Source organism: Desmodus rotundus, chromosome 12 (genome assembly GCF_022682495.2).
Source record: "Desmodus rotundus isolate HL8 chromosome 12, HLdesRot8A.1, whole genome shotgun sequence".
NCBI classification, from domain to species: Eukaryota; Metazoa; Chordata; class Mammalia; order Chiroptera; family Phyllostomidae; genus Desmodus; species Desmodus rotundus.
Genome location: NC_071398.1, coordinates 72,637,868 through 72,652,212, shown reverse-complemented (window position 1 = coordinate 72,652,212; position 14,345 = coordinate 72,637,868). Strand labels below are relative to the sequence as shown.

Genomic DNA, 14,345 nt, shown 5'->3' with positions numbered 1-14,345 from the left:
CGGGGCCGGGTGGACAACCAAAGCCCCGGAATCTCCCTTCCAGTGGGCAGTGAGCACAGGACAGCTCTCCATCTTTGCTGGGATGGGATGCGCGTTGCCCTGGAGACAAGGAGAGTCAGGAATGGCAGGCAGGCTAGCGCCAACGGTCTCCGCAGCTCCCAAAGCTAGGTGCAAAGTGGCAATAGAAAGAGGCAGTGGCCCGTGCACGCGCGCAGCCCAGGTACAGCCGCTGCACCCAGAGCCCCCGCCCAGCTTGCACCCTGCCGTAGGGCGTCCCGCCCCCGCTACACCGATCGTAAACCCGCAGCAGATGGAACTCGACTTAAAAATAACTATTTTGACAGTTCTGATGTAAATATGTGAGCGACGCGTGGGCCTGTTTTTCCTTCACACTTCCTCTCCTCCCCTTGCTCCCTACCCCAGCCCCAACTCTGCTGAGGCTGAGATGATGGGAGAGCGCCGCCTGCAGGATGCTCCCCAAAATGCAGCAGGGGAAAGTGACCTGTCTTGAGGGGTCAGCCCGTTGAGGGGCGGGGTGTGGGGAAGAGGGCAAGAAGAATCAGAAGTTAGAAGAACCCTAACGCACCGTCACCTCACCACACAACACTGCATTCGGGCAATCCTCTCTGTGCACTACTTCTTGTCGATTACCTGAGAAAGGAGAAGATACCCAGGACCCAGGTGAGCTAATTTAATAACTCCCGACACCTCCAGACCTGTTTTCAGATCATACCTATCCTCAGTTCAACTTGTTTCCTGAATCTCTGTCCAGTACCCAACAACGCCAGCACAGCGCAACACGGAGAGATGCAGAATCTCGTGCTGTTTGTAATTCTGTCAACTAACCCTTTCAACTAACTGGTATTAAACTCCTGCTTGTGCCAGGCGTGAGCGAAGTAAGCACTTCCGCACATGCTATTTGATCCTCACAAAAACTTGTGGGGAGGGTATGATTATCTGCACTTTACAGATGGAAGACGGGTTTGGGGAGAGGAGCGAGTTCTCCAGGCCGCCACAGATAGTGAAGGGCATGGAGACCAGAACCTGAGTCTTGTGCCCTTCCCCCCATAGCCAGTGGAGACAAAGGGGGTGGAGGCAGAGATCCACCCATTGTGCAAGGAGGGAAACTGAGGTTCAGACAGACAAAGTCACGGTGTCTATCTGGCCACCTTCACTGGTATCTTAGCTGGTGCAGAGCCGAGATCGAAACACAGCAGCCTTAGGGTTGCCAGCCCATGCCTCTGTCCCCAGGCTTCGTGACAGGACACCACGTGATGTCTTTGAGGGTTCCTGACTGTCTCTTTGGAAGGAGGGAAGGAGAAAAGGCAGCTGGAGAAAGGAAGAGGAAGAGAAAGGAGGGAGGAGGCCTGGAGGGTGAAGGAGCATAAGCATGCACGGTCCTGGCCGGGCAGAGCTGTGAGACGGGGGAAGCTCACTGTCAGACCTTCCAGCTGCTCCTTTCTTTGTCCCCTTCCCCCACCCACCCCAGCCAGGTGCCCACTGATGCTGTCATGCTTTTTACCCTCCAACCTAAGGAAACCTGCTCCAGGGAGGGAATCTGAGGTAGTCACTGGTGCTGCGGGGCAAATGCCTGAGAGCTACCCGATGTTTGCCTCTCTCCTGTTTGCCTCTCTCCCGTATCACAAGCTCCAGGGGATCGAAGCCTAAAATAAAACAGAGAAAGCACTGATGAAATTTCAGGTGTCAGACTCCTGGAAAGGAGAGAAGTCTGGGAGCCAGCAGGCCCACCTGTGACAGAGGAGGCTGCAGAGAGCACCTGCTTGCAAGGTCCCTGCTGGCTCTGTCTGGCGTCTGCAGACATTGGCAAAGAGAAGTCTCTGGGATCTGTGCTTTGAACACATGTTCCTCTCCATCCTTCAAGGCTCAGCTCAAATTCCACCTCCTCTGTGAAGCCTTCCCTGATACCTCCCCGCTTTCTAAACAGTTGTTGCTCTCAGGCCAAAAGACTCAAAGCTTTGCTTGTTCTCTAAGGCATCTTGCATCCTCGGAGCCTTGGCACGTTGCTTTTAATTAAGTTGTGAGTTCCTCAAGGGGACATCAATGTCTGATTTTCCTCTTTCTCTTGCAGCTGCTCCCACAGGGCTTTCCACAGTCAGGACTCAATACCGATCGAATGGATTGAGTTGACAATAGCCCCCGGCACACATTTCCCCCCTACAAGGAGGTAAGGACTGGGGTACTGACAGCAGAAGGGCTAGGGGCAGCCATCCCAGCTGCCTCGTGAAGACTGAGAGGCAGACGACTCAGCGAACGCTCATGGAGTGCTTGTGTGCCAGGCGCCACGGAGGCTGAACCGGGAGAAGAGGCAGCCACCCCTCTCCAGAGCAGCTGGCTCTGGGGCTAGCCCCGATGGCCCCAGCTCTCTGGCCCCTCTCAGTGACAACTAGGAATTTCTGTCCCCCAATTGAAATGGAGTTATAATTCTTTTTAAAACGAGTTTTAATGATAATTCACAGAGCATGATAGAACAATTCTTGTTATTTTTATTATTTATTTATTTTTTAAAAAAGGACTTTATTTATTTATTTTTAGAGAGGGGAAGGGAGGAAGAGAGGGAAACATCAATGCATGGTTGCCTCTCGTGCGCCCCCTACTGGGGACCTGGCCTGCAACCCAGGCATGTGCCCTGGCTGGGAATTGAACTGGTGACCCTTTGGTTCACAGGCCAACACAGTCCACTGAGCCACACCAGCCAGGGCCAATTCTTGTTCTTAATGTTATGTCATCTTATAGCAACTTTCCCTCCCTGCAAGTCTGGAAATTCCCATTTGTTCTGTCAATAGTCCTGAGAAGCCCAACCAAAGGTCTTTACTATTCATCGCGGTATGTGATCATACCATAGTCCTAAACCACCTTCCCTGTCCGCCACCCCGCCCCTCCAGCCACCTTCATCCCACTATTCCCTGTGATGCTAGGGGGCAGGCCCACCTTCCCTCGACTGTGGGTAGCACAGGGACCCTCGCGGGTCCGTCCCAGGGGCTGTGTGGCTCCCGAAGCCTCCTCCAAGGCCCCACCACCTCCCTTTATGTTCACGCTCCTGCTTCCTCCCCGTCTCCTTCCCCCTCCTCGCCTCAGCAGAGCTGGTGGAAATGCTCAGCTTCTGCTGCCGCAGTGAATCCCAGTGCGAAATCAACACGGACGTCCCATCTACCCTGACAACATAATTCATTTACTGCAAAGGGGTGTAATAAAGTCTGTTTATTACAGCAATTAACAGAGCAGCGTTTGCTGGCATGCTTTTCAGAGGCAACCAGAAAAGTGCTTACTCCAGGTGCATAGACTCGGGGAACTGTGCAACTTGAGCCAAAATGAAACCAAGTAGAGGCTTGGTAAATGGGTCCCAGCCACCCTAGAAAAATTAGCCCTCTAGGATTCAGTTCAGCTGAGGTAGAACCTCAATGCAGGAGTCCAATACAGTGATTGCTACTTTACTGGGACGAGGCCTGGACCTATTTCCAGGGTCACGGTCTTAAGGACAGGCATGAAATACTCCCTGCTCCAACCCATACCCCCCACAACCCAACCACCCACCTCTGCTGGGTTCAAATTTCACTTGAGTTTATAGGTGGGCAACGTTAGTACCATTGACTGTCGGGGGTTCCTGGTTGCTGGGGTAAAACTGGGGGCACAGGGAGAGGACCAGAGACTGGGACAGAAACTGATTAGCTCTAAGAAATCCTTTTGTTAAACTCTGGCTTCACCTCAAGCCCCTGAAGAGAACCATGGCTGTATGGGGGTTCAGGAAAGAGAGGAACCTGGGAGTCTGCCTTCCAGCCTGCATAATACATGCTAACTGGCTTTGGACATAACGACTGGGCAAGGACATGAAGACCCAGTTGCCCCAGCTCTTTGGCAGCGGGACAGAGGAAAGGGAAGCACTGGTTTAGATTCCTGGGGATGTTAAGTGTATTTGATTGTTAATGCAAACTTAACTCTCCGTCCCTTTTGAGGGGCCAGTGAGTTGTACTAACAGGACATTCTTCAGAACCAGGTCTGGTTTTCCCATGGGCAGCAGCCCCGGCGTCACAGCTGTGTGGCAAAACTCATCTCCAGCGGCCTCCTAGCGAGACCATGGGGAGCTGTGATCTCCTTGAAAATATAAAACTGAGCTCTTAAGCCAGCTGGAAACCAAAAGGCTCAAAAGTGCAGAAGCAGACCACTGTCAAACAGTTGCCCTGGGTGAGGGGTGACCCGGTGGGTTCCCCTTTCCTCCATTACTCTTCCTCCTCCTCAGGCCTCTGGGAGAAGGTGCCGCGTTGAAGGACGAGGGCAGACGCCAGCCTGGCCTCTCTAGAACAGAGAAAGTGGGAGCTTTGAGCATCCCCAACAACCAGATAAAAATAGCAACGTTGCCATGGCAACGAAGGCTGGGAGAGTCCTGAGGATCTGGTCTGGGTCCTGCCATCTCCCCCTCCAGTTTTCCTCTGCTTCTGGCTTCTCTGACGGAGCACAGGAATAAGCTGAGAGGAGGGAGGGGTGCCCACCAGGAATCCCTGGAACCCCAGAGCCTTGGCTGCCCAGTTTTGGGGGCTCCTGGCTTTTGGAATTTCTTCCTCTGCATAATACATTTCTCCAGGGATGCTTGAGCCCCACACCTCACCCTCCTTGTGAGTGGTCCTGACCTCCTGGGCTCCCCTGTGAACAGCCAAGATATCTGTTTCCTCTTCATGGTCTGTGGTTCTGATCCCATGGGCATTTAGAGAAGGGAGCCCAGGCAGGCCTGGCCAGAAGCCTGACAGAGTAGGCAGTGGCCTGAGGGTGTGGCCTGGCATGGGTTCGCTCTGATAAGCCACACTCTCTGCTCCTAGATGGGTTAGCAACATGGCCTTAGGGAGCTGTCTGTACTGGAAATAGGGTGATGGTGGTGAAGGCTCTCTCTTGTTCTTGAGTCAGAGGGATGGGGTGTTCCTTCTTTGGAAGCAGATTCTGGTTGTCGGTTCTGGCGGGGTTGTCAGGGTGAATCAGGTTTTCTGGACCAGCCCATAGGAGCCCAGCGAACACAGGAGCCAGAGATTTCCTTCTCTGGTGAAAGCCCATCTTCGAGGTTAGAACCAGGTGTCTGTCTCCAAAAATTCAAGCCACATCTGGCACACCTGCTAGCAATGCATGCCTTGCTGGGAGGTAGGGACAGGATGGGTCTTGTTGTCATCCTTTTATAGAGGCTGGGAGAGAGGAAGCAATTTGTGGAGGTCAGGAGTCAGCCATGGAGGAGCGCTGGGCAACGGGGGGCTGCAGCCCTTTATCCAAAGACAGTCATTAGCCCACCCCACCACCAGCTTGTCCCAAACTACCAGGCAACGTGCACGTTCAGTCTGTAGGCAGGGAGGACTGCAGCCTGAGGCACTTTCGCTTGCAGAAGGTAATGAGGTGGGGTGGGTCAGTTGGCTTGGAGATGGGCTCACCAGCAGCTATACCAAGGGAAGCCCATGGGTTACATAACTGGGGCAGAAAGCTTGTCCTTGAGATCCCATCTGCAAGGGGTGGTGTGTGCGTATGACAGAGAGAGAGAGGGTGAGGACAAAAGTGGCACTTGTGATGGTCTAGACAGGGCTTGGAGTTGAGTCGAGGCTGACACTTTCTCCCAGTGGAGGGGGTGGTGCTGGCTGCAGGAAGGAGGAGAGGCAGAAGTGCAGGGAGTCCTGGATCCCTGTGCAGGGCGCCTGGGGTGGATGCTGGCAGCAGCTCTCTCACTAGCCCCGCTTCTCAGATGTGCCATATCACTCCCCTTTGCTGCACGCACAGAGCGCACCAGACGGGGCGCAGGAAACCTGCAGCCCCCCTGGCTCCGCAGCCCCAACCCCGATGAGGCTCAACTTTCCAGAGGGAACCTACAGAACATAAACGCAATCCTCTCTCTATAGTTGAGGAAACCGAGTCCCAGAAATAGGACACAATTAGCCTAAGGTCACACCATCAACACTGTCCAAGTGGGGCTGGAATCCAGGGGACCTGGTTCCCAGCTCAAGGCTCTTCGCATCCCACTGTCCTGCCTCACGCATATTCCAGATAATTAAAGTATTGCTTTTTTCCTCCAAAACAATCCCCCTATATATTTCTATTGACCCATATGCTACATTCAAAAGTCACCCCCCCACCCCAAATGAAGAAGGAAATGACATTCTAATAAAAAAAGAAAAGAAAAAGACTTCAACCTGAGATAAGAAGCCCCTGCAGGTCCCTTGGGCCAGGGTTCCTGACCACAGTCAAGGCCCGAGAGCCTTCAGTGCCCTTCACATCTCTTTATCCCCCATCTCTTCAACAGCCCACAGCGTTCTCCATTTTATACATAAGCAAAGTGAGGCCCTGGGGGCTAGGGCTCCCACCTTTCTACAGGACTCAGTGCCCTGCTGCAAAAGGAAAGGCCAGACCCCTTCCTCAGAGTCCTCCACTCCTGTGCCCCTGCCTCACCCCAGGAGCTCCCAGTCCCCACCTCAAGGTGGAGTCTGGGAGGGTTTGGGGGAATGGAGGGAATTGGACACAGGAGGCCAAGACAATCCAACCTGACCTCTGGGACGAAGGGAGACCCAGGGCAGGAGAGGAAGCCTGGCAACCAGACCCCACCCCCTTCCTCAAAAGAACAGGAAGAAAAACCTGGACTGGAGTCAGAGGCCCTGGTGCATATGATCTGTAGGCTGGGGCCACACCCACCCTTCTGGATGAAACCAACCAGGCAAGCCCAGGGGCAGAGAGGTGGGAACTGGTCTCCAGACTGCCTCTCGAGATGCTGCGAAGGAAACGGGGACAATAGAGTATGGGGTGTCTGCTAGAAGCAGCTACTGCCTCCTCTCAGGCCATTTCAGCTGCAGTGTTGGCCCCTAACTTAGCTTTGAATGAAGACCAGACCACCATTGGAGGCCAAGGACAGCTGTCTGCAGGCACAGCTGGGCTTCCACTCAGAAATTCGTTGACCTTGAGACCTCTCCCATGTTCCCTTAGCAGGGCCTCAAGGTATCTAGTATCTCTCCAGAGCCAAGGGAGATCTCTTTGGGGAAGAAGCTCCCCGAACCAGCTCAGCATCAACCTCTGCAGCTGACAGCCCTGCCAAAGCCCGAGAGGCCACAGGGGGAAGCTCTCGTTCCCCACCCCTCCCGCAGGTTCTCTGCTCTTCTGACCTTTCCTCCGGGTGAGCCGTGTGGTCAGGACACAACACCCAACACCTCTGAGTCTCAAGGATACAGTTTCATCCCCCACCACAGGAGTGACTTCTCTGGGGCTTCAGCCTCGCAGGCAGGCAACCACTAGGGACACTCATGCCCTCCAGCCGGGCCCTCCTGCGTCTGTGTCAGGGCACCCTCGGAGGCTCTGCTGCCCATCTCTCGGCCTCATCCAAGGTCTCTGCTGTAGAGGCTGAAGAACCAGGGAGTTTTTCGTCTGTCCTTTGTGACCCCATTGGTCTTTATTGCTTTTTCCTTGCGAGAAGGACTTCTGTCTACAATTCTTTGGATATTAAAGGAAATAATAGATTTTAGAAGGCTGGGGGTAGGGGGTAGGGCAACAGATAGGAGGAGAGAAATCTGAAATTGTGCTCTGGCATCACAAAGATGACCTGGCTCCTATCAAATCTGCCAGAAGCCCAGGAAATGCCCTGAGCATGAGCTGGACAGACAAGAGCTGCCAGGACGGAATGTGCCCTTGCTTCTCCCAGGCTCTGGGGAAGTGAGCCAGCAGAAGAGGTCTCCCGCCTCCCTGACCGCCCAGAGAGGCCCACATTCCCCCTCTTCTGTCCGGGGGCCCTGATCTCCCCTACCCAGGTCATCTGTCAGAAAGGTTATTCTGTCCCTGAGTAGAGGGGCCTGACTGGTCCTGGGCTGTTGTTCCTGTGATAAAGCAGAGAGCAGACCTGCTGGAGCTACATGCAGAGCCTGCGAGTGTCTCTGCGGCTGCGGCCGGCTCTGCTGTCTGCTCGGCCCTCTAGCACCTGAAGCTCCAGACACAATGACAGGCTCAGTTGTATCAAAATTGGGGGAGGGAAGGAGGAAGGAAATATTTTTGTTTGCTTCCTATCTCCTGGAAATAGGCTGGGAGTAGAGGTGGAGACTGACCCTGGAGGTGGATGGGGGCGGGGAGATGAGGGGAAAAGTCAAGGAAAGTCCTCGAGGGCCCCCTTCCCCCAGAATTTCCCTTAAAGGCACCACATGCAAACATTCTCCCTCTGTGGTTTCTGAGAAGAGAAGGGGGATGAGACAAGGAGACAGGAGAGTTAAGGGAGGGCGCAGCTCAGTCCGGGAAAGGGCCCCTCAGCCTGCCCCTGGAAGTAGTCCCTGAGGAGGAGGGCCAGGGCCTATGGAACAGCCCTTCCGTGTGTGCTGCAGCCAAGGAGGCATGGAGTGAGGGACCAGAGAGGCCAGGGCTGGAGGCGAGGTTGCTCTGCGGTGTGTGGGGAGAGCAGGGTACAGGGAGACCCCGCTGGCCACCCACCTCTCACTGTCTACACTCCACCATCCTACTCACAACCAGCCTGCCCCTCAGGCCTGGCTCCGCCTGGCCCAGGGGAACACTGGGAACGCTGGGAAAGGACTCGTCTCCCACAACCATGGGGACTCCTGCCTCGGGTCCTGAGGACCAAGGAGAGGCTCCACCCTGGGCGTGGAGGGGGCTCGTTTCCACTTCCAGTGGGCCCAGCCCAGCTGAGGCCTCCCCCAGGGTCAGGGCTGCTGGGCCATTCCCGGGCAGAGCAGCCAGTTTCCTATGCTGTAGTCTCTCAGGAGAGAAGTCACCCTTTGCAAAGTTCTGGATCCCTCAGGCCAGGAAAGAAGTGTCACTCCTGGGGCCTCTCTCCAGGGAGATCTCCAGGGGGTGGAAGCACCCAGGTCTGGGCAGGAGGAGGCCCAGGCACAGGAGGCTGATGCCCTCAGCTTAGATCCAGTCAGGCCCAGCTGAGAAGAGTAGCAGGCAAATCCTGGCCCAAGCCTTGGCCAGGAGTGCACCCGAGACCCGCAGCCTGTGGCGGGCTGTAGAAGGGGCCCTGGTCCTGCTCACACTGCTGTTTCCCGCTCTCTGTGAACTTCCTCCTTCTTCCTCTTCATCTTGCAGAAGCCGTGGAGGCCACAAAAGCAGGCAAAAGTGAACTGGGGCATGCCCTGGGCCAGGATGGGGGCTGCTCACCAGAGATCTGCAGGGAGAGGGGGGAAGGACAAGGGGCAGGAGAAAGGCAGGAGAGAGAAGCAAGCTGGGTTATCATTCCCAGAGCCCGCCAGGTCTTGCCAGAGTCACAGCTACTCCCTGGGCTTCCCAGGCGCTGCTACATCCTCTCACACCTGCTGGGGGAGGGGTCATTCCCCCAATAGCAGCTTTGAAACATGTTTTCCTGATCTTTGTGGAGCTGATGTCATGCCTCAGGTTGGAGCCTGGGTGAGTCCAGGGTGGGGAACAGAAACTCCCGGCGGACCCCACCTTCGATCCCCTCCTACCCCTGCCCCCTCTGCCTCACCTCATCGACACACAGCTGTGGTTGGGGAACGGGAGGCAGGCTGACTCAAAGTAAGCTCTGGCTTGTGCCACTGTGCCCGGGTTGGGAGGGGGCGTTCCATTCACTCCTTTAGGTCACACAGCTGATGATCCGAATGCAGGACTTTGTGGACCTTGAAGAAAGTCCCTCATCCATCTCAGCCTGAAATGTGACACCTGGAACCGAGTCAGGGCTCCCCCTCCCCTAACAGCACCCATGTGTCCGACACCCTTAGGGAATCCTATAGGGAATACAACGCACTGTCTTTGGCTGCTCAGGGCAACATCCTGTCCTCATGCAGGGAACAGATAGCAGCGCGTCCTTTCAGCCAGCAGGCTGCTTTATTGAGCGCCTGTGCTGAGCAAAGGGGTTGGGAGGCACAGACATAGGGTGAAAGTACAACATTTTTCTCCCTGGTACAAAATTAAGTCCGAGGTAGAGGATGAGGCTGATTTGCCCCAGCTGGGCACACTGTCTCCCACCACTGGCTGGGGATGGGAGGGGGCTTCAGGAGATGCACTCTCAGTCTGTGAGAGGATCCCTTTCTCCAAACACTCAGGTAGGTCTCCCCAGCCTCGGCCACCTGCAGATTCCTCCAGCTCACTTCTCTGCCCTTCCACCTGCCCTGGAGGGAGCAGAAGCTCATTCACATCAGCGCCTGCAAAGCAGCTGGGCGCACAGGAGAGCCCCCGGCACACACCTAGGGCCTGCATCCATCCTGGGCCTGGTTTGACTCATTTCTCTGTCTAGGAAGAACACAGGGGGCAGCCCAAATACTGAGAGGCAGGGGGCTGTGGAATAAGGAAGCATGAGGCATGTCCCTGGCCCCACACGCTAGGTACTCCCACGAAGTGTTGCCACCATGTTTGAGGAAGCTGGCATGGCCTCAGTGGCGGCTCGCTGGACCATCCACAGGTCTGGCCCACCTTGCTCCTGTGGACAAACTTCCTGCCTTTTCAGGGAGAGCAGAGGGCCCAGTGGCACAGTGCCCACAGTGCCTGCAGCGGGGCTGGCTCCGGCGGGACTCTTCTCCCTCCCCTCTCAGCGCCCTGGCAATGCAGCTGCTGACTGTAATTTATAGGTGCAGTGCATTTCCAATGGCCAGCGGGGTGGGCGGGAGGCTCGGCTTGAGTCAGCAGGGGTGGGTAGACTGGTTTAATCACTCGCTTTCCAGCACCAACCACACACCCACTCTCCTGGAGTATATATAGAGAGCAGAAGCAATCTGTAGGATATATACATATATATATAGACAGAACCGAGACACAACTACTATATTTCTAGATCCATCTACTGCAGCTGTCTCCTGTGACAAACCTAGAGAGACAGGTATCTACACTGGGGCCTAGGCGGCCTGGGTTCTATTCTGGGCTCTGACACCAGCATGCTGTGTCACTGTGAGCAAGTGGCTCTATTTCCTCATTTTATTGTACCAGGAAGCTAATCAAGGTTTAATACTTAGATCCCAGACCACTGGGAATCCTAGCCTGATCAGGAAGAAGGGAGGGAGAACAGGTGGGTTTCCTTGTAATTAGCACACTTCCTCTGCTGGGGGATGTGTGTCAAGGGTACTATCCACAAAGCGTTCCCATGATTACTGGAAAAATATCTGGGGTAAAATCAACCAAGGGGATCTGGGGCAGGAACTCATAACGAAAACAGGCCGGGTGAGGAGCTCAGACCATCTCTGCCCACTCCCACCCAACCCCAGAGCTCAGGGCCGCTCGGGTCCCAGGGTGCGGAGATCCACTCCACCTCCCCTCCAAAGCCGGCTCTCTTAAAAACAGCAGAATGTGCCCCGACAGGACCGTTCGCACGGGGCTCCTTTGGGAAAGCGAGGCCATTCGGAGATTTGGGCTCACCGTAGAGAAGATTTGGGGGAGGGTAGGAGGAGCCAGAACCTACACAGCAGAGGAAAGGAGGCTCAGTAAGTCGCCAGGGGCTGCAGTCTGGCTCCCAGAGTCATCCAGAGCCAACCACCTCACGGGGATCTTGGTTATCCCACTCAGGTCTTTAATCCAAAATGCTCTGGGTGGACTCTCACTTCTCACAGGGCCTGCCAGGGTCTTCCCTGCAAGGGGCATGACTCCAGGCCCTGGAGGCAGTCTGGGCTGTCTGTGGCTCACAGGTCCCTGGCCAGCACTAGAAGAAGCGGCAGGGCGGGGGGCACATACATGGAGCAGAGAACCCTTTCCCATTTTAGTTCTCAGGATCCCTCGGCCCCCACCAGCAGGTATGAGGGGAGCCCCTTTGCCAGGGCTGTGGTCTCTGCTTTGCTCCCCCAACCTTTGTCCCTTCACTTGGCAGAATGCTCCAGCATTAGTTGGAGGGCTCCCTGGGGAAATCGGGTCTTGATGAACCTCCTCTTGCCGTGTCCACTTGAAGGGAAAGGGGTGTGAATGTTAAAATGGACCTGGGTGCACTCCCAGCTCATCTGTGCTCACGACTGAAACTTTTCCTCCTGCCCTGCAGTTTCCCCTGCACCTCAATTTTCAGAGGGTAAGAGATGGAAACACAGAGGAGGAAGGAAAGGGAGGTGGGTGCTGGACAAACCCCTGCTACCCCACATTGGCAACCTCTGACCACAAGCTGCTGTTTCCTGACTTTGTCCCCAGCCTCCTCTCTGGCCTTTCCCCAGCTCAGGTCCAAGATGGCCTGGGTGTGGGGCACGGAGGGCTCTCTGCTCAACCAGCTTGAAGGGAGTCAAGCATAAGACTGCCAACCCACAGAGCGTCATCTCAAACCTCCAGGAGGTTCCCCACCTCCCTGCTGACCCCTTGGTCCTCATCCCCACGTCTCCCCTCTCTGCCAGACTCCCTCCCGGGGTCTTCCAACCCTAGAACCTCCAGTGAAAATGGGCAGTGGGTCAGGGATTGCTTGAACACGTGGAAGAAGCAAGAGGAAGGAGAGACCCAGAGCAGGCTAGATGCTAGGATGAGACAGCCAGGGCTCTGGGCTTGCAGACCGCAAACTCCTGGCCAGTGTCTCCAATTTTGGCAACGTCTTCTATCAAAGTGGGCGGCACTAGGGGCTGGAAGGGTCGGAAGATAATTACAAGTGTTGGGACATGCTAGGAATTCTGACAAACAGGAAAGAGATATTGTCCCTCCCACCCGCCCCCAACCTCTCACCTCCTAAAGCAGTAGTTTCCAGAAAGCCACCCCCCCTCAATCTTCAATCCACCCCAACCCCCTATCCCAGGTAAAAAGCCAAACAGAAGTGACCCATGAGAAGGGGCACCCTCAGCCTCTACAACAATACTGAGCCCTCAGCCCCTCCCCAGCCCCCTCAGCACCAGCCTCAGTAATTAAAATATGAATTCACCTTCCCTCCCTGAGCCATTCATCACTGCGAAGGAAAGCAGCTGCGGCCTGGGAGACCGGATTTGGGGGATTAACTCGGGCGCTGGAGCAGACACACCAGAAGGAAGAATTAGGAAGGAAGGGGGTGAATTGGGTTTTTTCTCCCCACCTCCTCCCTCTCCCTCCGCCACCCAGCCTCACACCCCACCTCTTCCCCCAAAGCCTGGCCTCTGTGAGGTTTCTGGGAACTGTAGTCTCCACAACTGTGTGGATAAACAGGCAGGCCAAGGGTGGGTGGCAGCACAAACTACAGATCCCAGGACTTCTTCCCAGAGTTGGCAGCAGCAAAGCTGGGCACAGTCCTCCAGTCTGGAAGAAGTCGGAGTTCTTCTTGGAGATTAACTCTTTCTTGGCCTGCTTGAGACTGAGCTACTGCCTCTGGCTAACTCAGCACCCTGGAATCTGCAGCCAAGGTCCTCTCTGCCGTTCATGGCATGCCCAGTCAAGGCCCCCTTGTTCCTTGCTTGCCTACCTCTGCAGAGAGGGGAAGCACCCTCACCTGTCAAGAGTACAAGGGCAGCCACACACCGACCAGCGCGGTTCTGAGGGACTTAGGGGCCATGGGAGCTGGAGGGGTGAGAACACCAACAGTCTTGGAATGGCCTTATGCCCTAGTCCCTGGGGTCCCCGAGGCCTGCTTGGCAGAGGCTGGCCCACCCAAGAGTCATCACAAGCATGGCTGGGACATCACTGTGACCTGCAACGGCAGCTTGGAACCCTGTGATCCAAACTGTCAGTGCCCGAAGGGCACCTAGAGGTCAGCTGTTAGTACTGTCCCCTTCTAAAGATGGAAGACTTTTTTTTTTTCAGTAGAAAGGGGGAGTTTTAGCAGTCAAACTGCATTTCCACCAAAAATGGGACAAGTGCAACCAGAGAGATCCACTTGACTCTCGGTGTTGTTAAACGTGGATGCACTTTCCCAAGGGAGGCCTTCTGCTAGCTGTCTCTGCGAGCCATGAAAAAGACTCAGAATATTTTAGGTTTCAGCTGTCTGCGAGCAGGGAGCAGGGTAGACACAGTCCTCTGATCTGCGAGTCGTCCGGGGAGAGAGGGCGAAAGGGCAGCTTGCCTATTCAATTCACTTCAACAATTATGTGAAATAAATTGCCCATCTCCTCCAGGCCTGCCCCACTGGCAGGGGCCAAGAGACAAAGGACAGAAAGAACAGCATCTCTGTAACCCCAGAAGCTCCCCAGGCTGAGGCCCATCAAGGTGGGACTGTCCCAGGTGAATTGGTGAAATGTGGGCTCACTCTTTGTCCCTGCTGGTGGCAACTTACTGCTTTTACCCCACCCCCCTTTCCTCCCGATTCACAATTCCTTCAATTCATTCTACAAACATTTACCCAGCAGCCCCTATCGAGCCTTGCCTTGTTGGAGCTTTAATCTCTGGAACAGTCATCTGTCCTCTCGTTCCCAGGTTCAGCCCAGTGCCGGGGCCTTCCCGGCAAACTGTGCGACAGGATTCCAGCTTCAGGACGGGGCACTGCTCCAATCTCGGAGATCAGGAGCTAA

General features: G+C 55.3%; 1 protein-coding gene across 2 annotated transcripts; it reads right to left on the bottom strand.

Moving 5' to 3' along the window:
- Positions 1 to 7,512: 7,512 nt before the first annotated feature.
- Positions 7,513 to 12,840, bottom strand: BLACAT1 (BLACAT1 overlapping LEMD1 locus). Of its 2 annotated transcripts, none has more exons than XM_071219771.1 (2): positions 12,794 to 12,840; positions 7,513 to 9,133 (listed from the first exon to the last, which is right to left on the bottom strand). In XM_071219771.1, exon 2 carries the CDS (start codon positions 9,096 to 9,098, stop codon positions 8,997 to 8,999), a length of 102 nt encoding a protein of 33 aa, XP_071075872.1. In that variant the 5' UTR covers positions 9,099 to 9,133; positions 12,794 to 12,840; the 3' UTR covers positions 7,513 to 8,996. The 2 variants fall into 2 exon arrangements, with proteins under 2 accessions (XP_071075872.1, XP_045039371.1); XM_045183436.2 differs by lacking the exon at positions 12,794 to 12,840 and adding an exon at positions 9,452 to 9,489.
- Positions 12,841 to 14,345: the final 1,505 nt, after the last annotated feature.

Bases quoted from the DNA above. Each gene is read 5' to 3' on its own strand.
- BLACAT1 (XM_071219771.1), bottom strand. From the start codon at position 9,098: ATGCCCCAGTTCACTTTTGCCTGCTTTTGTGGCCTCCACGGCTTCTGC.